At 43.1% G+C, this 8,126-nt stretch overlaps 1 protein-coding gene across 1 annotated transcript; it reads right to left on the reverse strand.

Moving 5' to 3' along the window:
- Positions 1 to 4,738: 4,738 nt before the first annotated feature.
- LOC110794726 (uncharacterized) lies at positions 4,739 to 5,476 on the reverse strand. The gene has a single exon (XM_021999686.2). It carries the CDS (start codon positions 5,474 to 5,476, stop codon positions 4,739 to 4,741), a length of 738 nt encoding a protein of 245 aa, XP_021855378.2.
- Positions 5,477 to 8,126: the final 2,650 nt, after the last annotated feature.

Below are 8,126 nucleotides of genomic sequence, written 5' to 3' on the forward strand. Positions count from 1 at the left end.
AATCGTACGCAGACCATATTTTCTATCCTATTTGGGCCATACTAGTCACTTCATAACCTGCAAAACAGTACATATACAATATATACCATTCATCCATTCATTAACATGAATGGCCCACATAGCTGGTTAGTAAACACATTATGCATCACATAAACATTTGCATCAATTAATCAAGAGCACCAATAATCTACAAATTATTCAGTCCTTATTAATTCTAATCAAGTTGTTTTAACCTTAAGGTTTTGTAGACCTAATCAAGAGTTTATGACTAAAAGGGGCTCCCACTTAAACCAATAAATTCATATGCTTTACTAATTTTAAACATAAAAATGTATTTCTAGTCTAACCGGAAACATACAAATTTAATTAAAATTTAAAGCTCATATAAATTTATAATTGAATCCACAAAGTTTAATTTAATTTCAGTCGTATTTAAATTAATTCATGATTTTAATTTTAGTAAAATAATTAGAATAAATAAAATTTATTATAATTACAATATTCAAAATTAAAATCCAAGAAAATAATTTAAATTATTAATTTTAAAATTAATTAAAATTACGTAAACTGAAAATTTCAAATTAAAATTTCAAAACGATCTAATCGCAACGCAACAATCCCACGCAACGCACGCCCATGGGCCACACGCACACAGCCATCGCTGGCCATGTGCGCGCAGCCCATGCGCTGCCTCGCATCGCTGCTGCTCACCATCGCAAGGCATCACACATGGTGCTCGCTGCGCGCGCCAGCGCTCGACGCACGAGCATGCTGTCGCAGCCCATCGCTGGGCGCATCGCTCGTCTCACGTCGCAACACGCACCCGCACGCCATCGCTGGGCGCAGCGCTCGTCGCACGCACAACAAGCACTCGCACGCCATCGCTGGGCGCAGCGCTCGTCGCACGCACAATAGCGCTCGCACGCCATCGCTGGGCGCAGCGCTCGTCGCACGCACAATAGCGCTCGCACGCCATCGCGGGGCGCAGCGCTCGTCGCACGCACAATAGCGCTCGCACGCCATCGCTGGGCGCAGCGCTCGTCGTACGCACAACAGCGCTCGCTGCGCGCGAGCAATCGATTCTTGGCGCAGCACTCGTGGCACGCGAGCTTACGCTCGCTGCGCGCGAGGCTCCGCACGCTTGCGCGAGGCAGTGCGCGCTGTGGCGCAGCTCGCTTGCTGCCCACACGCGACTGCTCGTGCCTTGCTCTCGCCCTCGCCCATTCGCCCATTGCACACAACCCACGACACAAGGTAGGGCTACTGCCTTGTGCTCGTGCACCATGGCCTTGCTCATTGCATTCTTACCGCATGGGCGACGAGCTCCCTTGCTCGTCGTCACATGCCCGCACTATACAACACCCCTTAAGGGTAACACATAGCGTCCATTGCTTTGTGCGTGCAAGTTATATGAGCGAATCGCATAAAAATTTAAAATTTATATTCAAAATTAATGACAAATTAATAAATAATATTAATTTCATAATTTTAGGGCGAAAAAATCGAAAATTTATTATTCAATTGATTTCCGATTAACATGGATTCAAGTCTAGGTCATAAAAATTTAAAATTTAACATAAATTTACAATTTTTATGGTGGTTTTTAATCATAGGTATCTAATTAAATTATAATTAATTATGAAAATCAAATTAATTCTAAATTATTCTAATTTTCAACAAATTAATCATAATTACAAATTAGATTGCATAATTAACATGGCTAGGCATTCAAACTTGTTAAACATATACAGTAGGTCAATCAAAAATTCAAGATTTATCAACAAGAATCGCAAATATTTAATTTAACATCTTAAATTTACGAAATTTTGCATTCGAAAAACTAAAACCTCCGAAAAGTCATAGTTAGGCTTCGAATTTGAGAATTCTGGGTTTGGCCGAAAAGTACTATTTTTGTCAAACTTTTAAAATGCCTTTTACATGCGGAATTGACACAAAAATCACTCGATTTGGATGAGTAACGAAGAAACTGCCGAAAAACTGCGTACGTAAAATTAAATAAACGCAATTTGCAATTAATTAACAATTACGAAAATTAATCACCCCTTTTAATTCTTGCAAATTTGTAATATTTAACCATGTTCATGCAATTTAGATTATGAAAATAATAAGAGGCTCGTGATACCACTGTTAGGTTATGATTCATATGACAATTCATAAATCATGCGGAAAAAAACATTTAGCCAGGAATACATATTATTTACACATAATCATTTAGCATAGTTTAGATGCATACTCTTTGTTGCGTGCCTTCCCTAGCTGCGCCCGAACCGAACAAGAACAAGTCTTTAGGACTCCAAGTGTCGTCCCTCCGTAGATAGTCCACATCACGTCCTGATCCGCCTTAAGATTGACCAACTAGAATCGCCCTTAAGGTACTACTTATTTTCGGCTAAATGGGCAAGAGATATGGCTGATTTTTCTGCTTAAAAATCCTAGCTTTGAATACTTGAAAAGTTATGTATAAATAATGACCCTAGGCCCTTATTTATAGAGGTATGGAAAAGGAATTGGAATCCTATTAGGATAATAATTTATTTAATTAGAATCCTGCTAGGACTCTATTTAAATAAACTTTATCTAATAGGTATAGGATTTAATCTTTTATCGAATCCCGATAGCTTTAGGATTCGCACATGAGCATCGCACGAGCACCGTACACCCGCGCAGGCCTTGCGGCCCACGCTGAGCGCACAGCGCTCGGCCCATGCTACTGTCCGCGCGCGCCCATGGCTTCGGCTGGGCCTGGCTTGCGTTGGGCCTGGTTGAGGCTTTGGCGTGTGTTGGTGATGCGTGTGGCTTGCTGGGCGATGGCCTGGCTTCGTGCTAGGCCTTCGTCTAGCGAGCCTCGTCCGATGCTAATTCGTACGATACGCTTTCGATTAAATTCCCGATTCCGGAATTTATTTCCGATACGAACAATATTTAATATTTCCGATTCCGGAATTAATTTCCGTTTCGAACAAATATTTAATATTTCCGTTTTCGGAATTATTTTTCGATTCCGATAATATTTCCGATTCTGACAATATTTCCGTTTCCGGCAATATTTCCGATTCCGGCAATATTTCCATTTCCGATAATATTTTCCGATACGTACCATGTTTCCGTTTCCGGCAACATCTACGACTTGGATAATATTTATATTTCCGATACGATCCATATTTCCGTTTCCGGCAATATCATCGTTTCCGGAGTATTCATTTCTTGCCTGTGACGATCTCAGCTCCCACTGAAACCAAGATCCGTCGATTCCGAATATCCATAGATGGAGTATTTAATGCCATTAAATACTTGATCCGTTTACGTACTATTTGTGTGACCCTACGGGTTCAGTCAAGAGTAAGCTGTGGATTAATATCATTAATTCCACTTGAACTGAAGCGGCCTCTAGCTAGGCATTCAGCTCACTTGATCTCACTGAATTATTAACTTGTTAATTAATACTGAACCGCATTTATTAGACTTAACATAGAATGCATACTTGGACCAAGGGCATTATTTCCTTCACACTCCCAATCTCTGTACCGATCACAACCGTTCTATCCATATTTCCAACCTCCAGCTCAATATTTTCTGTCAGACCATCTGGCATTGGTCTTGGTGCTGATACCGGTCTCTCGTCAAAGTGTTCCATGTCTAGGTCAGTTCGACCTCTTTTCGTGGCATTTTTCTTTTTTGGCGACCTTTCTTGCCTTGCCGGCTCAGCAGTCAAGTTTACTTCTGGGACCATTCTTCCTGGTGTTCTCAAAGCAGTCAAGTAACAGGATCTTGCCGCCAACTGACTCCCCCTTATCTTTGTCGGCCTTTCCAGGTTCGACATATATATCATTGTCAAGTGATAGGTGGAGACTACCGCCTGCGCATCGTGTATGAATGGGCGGCCGATGATCACATTGTAGGCCGCTGGTACTTTAATGATTAGGAAATCCACCATGAGATCTCGAATTTCAGACCCCTCTCCGATTTTCATCGGCAGCCGTATGCTACCTTCTGGATATACTGTAGATCCTGAGAAACCGATTACTGGGTAGTTCACCCTTTGAAGCTCTTCCTCTGGTATGTGCAACTGCTTGAAGGCTTCCCAGAAAATGATGTTTGTTGAGCTGCCGCCGTCTACCAGTACTCTGTTCACATCGGCATTTGCTATGTCGATTGTTAGAACTAGCGGGTCATCATGCGGGAAAATGATGCCTCTGCAATCCGAATCTGAGAACGTCATCACTGGTATGCTGGGTGGGTTCGGCCACACTCTTGTGTTATGATAGTTTACCATGTGCTCGTGTTCTTCCAAACTTCTACTTGCGCCGCTTATCGTCCCTCCGTGGACTGGGCCGCCAGAGATTACATACACGGGTGGTTTTTTCCCGCCATCCCTCTGTTCTGCTCTGGCACTGGTTTCCGGCTGTTTTTGCTCAATTCTAGGTGGCTGATATGGCTGCTCGATTCTTGGGTATTGTTGTTGATTTTGCTGCTGTTATGGCCGGTATGAATTGGCAGGGTTTCCACCCACCGAGTTGTTGTTACCATTTCCTTGTCTCGCCCTATATTGCGAAAAATACCCCTTTCTGACCATATCCTCGATGTTGTCTTTGAGGTCTCTACAGTCCTCTGTGAGGTGGCCGTGTTCATTATGGAAGTCACAGAATTTCTTGACATTTCTTTCCCTACTCTGCATTGGTGGCGGCCTTCTCCAACCGTCCATCTTGTTGTTTATGTTTTAAATTGCCGTCCGCGGTGTGTTCAGCGGAGTGTAGTTATCAAAGAGTCCTCTGGACTCCCTTCTAACCTGTCGGGGTCTCTGCCCCTGTGGATTAACATTTCTGTTATTCTGGTTTTTCTGGCCCGCCCCTTGCTGATTATTGTTCTGGTGAAAATTGTTTCCTCCTTTTCCCGCCTGGGGGTTGTTATAGCTTGGATTGTATCCGGCATTTCCGCCGGTTGCCACTACCACATTGGAGATCTTCATCATTTCATCCCCCCTGATATACTCATTTGCCTTGTGTAGGACGTCGCCCAGATTAGTGTATGATTTCCGGCTGAGGTACTTCTTGAATTCGCACTCTTGCATTCCCCTCATCAGAGCTAGAACCGCAACCTCCTGCTGTAGGTTGGGAATAGTGATTGATTCGTTGTTAAAGCGGGTAAGATAATCTCTTAACGGCTCTCTATCTCTTTGAGCGAACGACATTAACTCTCCCGACGATTTCTTCCTCTTCTGTTTGCTCACAAATCGTGACAAAAACGCCGCCTGTAGCTGTCGAAAACTGTAAATGGAATGAGCCTCTATGCCCTTATACCAGCTTGCTGTAACTACTAAGAGTGTGGATGGGAACACCTTGCACCACATGGCGTCAGAATCTGTGTACAGCATCATGTGTTGTTCGAATGTGGTGCAGTGATCCTCCGGATCCGTTGTCCCATCGTATCTTCCTGTCGGGATTTTTATCTTTTCCATCCTTTCTTCTAGGATTTCTCGGCACAAAGGAGAGTCTTTTGGCTGGATTGTCTGCCGTCTAGCTACCTGTAGAACAGGCGCTCTTCGCTCATATTCAGTGGTGGGAACTTTCTCTGTTTCATGCCATTTTGTTTCCGTCGGATCCGAGCGCTTTCTTTTTTTCGGGGTGTTTTCTTGATTCAGGGCGGTTAGGAGATCCCTAACGGGTAACTGGGATTCGCCGACTTGGTCTTTCTTAGACTGCCGACTGAGCCTGGCTGCTGGGAGGCCGGTAACTCTGACAAAGCGGCCATCACCGCCGACAGTGTTTTCAATTTCTCTCCAGTGAATACTTCCGATAGGGGAGACAGGCGCTCCTGCAGCGTCTGTTCTAAAGGTGTTTTTGGTTGCTCTCTGACAGGGCTTTCCATTTCTAACTCATCATCATCTTCCACTGTGAACTCTTTTTGTGCCGGTATCGAGGTGTTTTTTGTCACTGGGATTAGAATTGATTGCGCTTGTAATGGATAGGCTGGGTTTACAAGTGAGGGTTGGAATTTGGAGGTTCCCGCCGGTTGTGGAGTTGCTGTGTTTTCCTGACTTTTCTTTGATTTTTTACCGTCTTTCTGTGAGAGATCCATACTGGCTGTTCTACCGTTACAAGGGATGAGGTCCCCTCCTTCTAGCGCCAATTGTTCAGGGTGTGGAATGAGAACAGCTGACTGTGGGATACTTGATTCTTGTTGAGAATGCCGGTTGATATCTGCACAACAGAATGGATTAACTAGCCTCGGGGGTGGTTCGAGGATCCCCCCTCCGATGCTTAAGTAAGATTACTGAGGGACTAAGAGGTGATTAAGAGATAATCAAAGAGTAAGAAAGAAGTGTGTTTAAGTGTTTTTGTACCTCATAGCAATAAATGAGGTGCTCCTTATATAGACCAATCCAAGGGTACGATCAGGTGGGTCCCTTGTAGTTAGATAGCGACCTGTTGGTAGTGACCCTTGGTTGGTTGTCCTCATGATAACGCCGGTAGTGAAGGAAATAATGCCCTTGGTCCAAGTATGCATTCAATGTTAAGTCTAATAAATGCGGTTCAGTATTAATTAACAAGTTAATAATTCAGTGAGATCAAGTGAGCTGAATGCCTAGCTAGAGGCCGCTTCAGTTCAAGTGGTATTAATGATATTGATCCACAGCTTACTCTTGACTGAACCCGTAGGGTCACACAAATAGTACGTAAACGGATCAAGTATTTAATGGCATTAAATACTCTATCTATGGATATTCGAAATCGACGGATCTTGGTTTCAGTGGGAGCTGAGATCGTCACAAGCAAGAAATGAATACTCCGGAAACGATGATATTGCCGGAAACGGAAATATGGATCGTATCGGAAATATAAATATTATCCAAGTCGTAGATGTTGCCGGAATCGGAAACATGGTACGTATCGGAAAATATTATCGGAAATGGAAATATTGCCGGAATCGGAAATATTGCCGGAAACGGAAATATTGTCAGAATCGGAAATATTATCGGAATCGGAAAATAATTCCGGAAACGGAAATATTAAATATTTGTTCGAAACGGAAATTAAATCCGGAATCGGAAATATTAAATATTGTTCGTATCGGAAATGAATTCCGGAATAGGGAATTTAATCGGAAGCGTATCGTACGAATTAGCATCGGACGAGGCCCGCTAGACGAAGGCCCAGCACGAAGCCAGGCCATCGCCCAGCGAGCCGCACGCAGCAACGCACGCCTCGACCAGGCCCAGCGCAAGGCCAGGCCCAACCAAGGGCGCGCGCGCGTGCAGCACCGCACATGGGTTGTGCGCCTGTCGTGGGCCGCAAGGCCTGCGCGGGTGCACGGCTTGTACGATGCGTGTGCGGGAAATCCTAATCCTATTAGGATTCGTGCAAAGATTAAAATCCTAATCCTATTAGATTTGCTTTGTTATTTAGAGTCCTAATAAAGTTCTAATTAACAAATCCACATCCTAGTAGGATTACAATTCCTTTTCCATACTCCTATAAATAAGTGCCTAGGGTCACAATTTATGGGTACGATTGAAGTATTCAAAGGGTAAGTTTTTGAAATATAAATCAGCCATACACTTGCAATAAGAGCCGAAAATCCTAAGCACCTTAAGGGCGATTCTAGTTGGTCTAACTTGAGGCGGATCCGGACGTACTGTGGACTATCTACGGAGGGACGACATTTGGAGTCCTAAAGACTTGTTCTTGTTCGGTTCGGGCGCAGCTAGGGAAGGCACGCTACAACATTTATGCATCTATTCTATGCTAAATGATTATGTGTAAATAATATGCTTTCCTGGCTTTATGGTTTTTCCGCATGATTTATGAATTGTCATATGTATCATAACCTAACAGTGGTATCACGAGCTTCTTATTATTTTCATAATCTAAATTGCATAAACATGGTTTTGCTAGAATTAAAAGGGGTGATTAATTTTCGTAATTGTTAATTAATTGCAAATTGCGTTTATTTAATTATTCGTACGCAGTTTTTCGGCAGTTTCTTCGTTACTCATCCAAATCGAGTGATTTTTGTGTCAATTCCGCATGTAAAAGGCATTCTAAAATTTTGACAAAAATAGTACTTTTCGGCCGAACCCAGAATTCTCAAATTCGAAGCCTAACTAT

Source organism: Spinacia oleracea, chromosome 4 (assembly GCF_020520425.1).
Source record: "Spinacia oleracea cultivar Varoflay chromosome 4, BTI_SOV_V1, whole genome shotgun sequence".
NCBI lineage: Eukaryota > Viridiplantae > Streptophyta > Magnoliopsida > Caryophyllales > Amaranthaceae > Spinacia > Spinacia oleracea.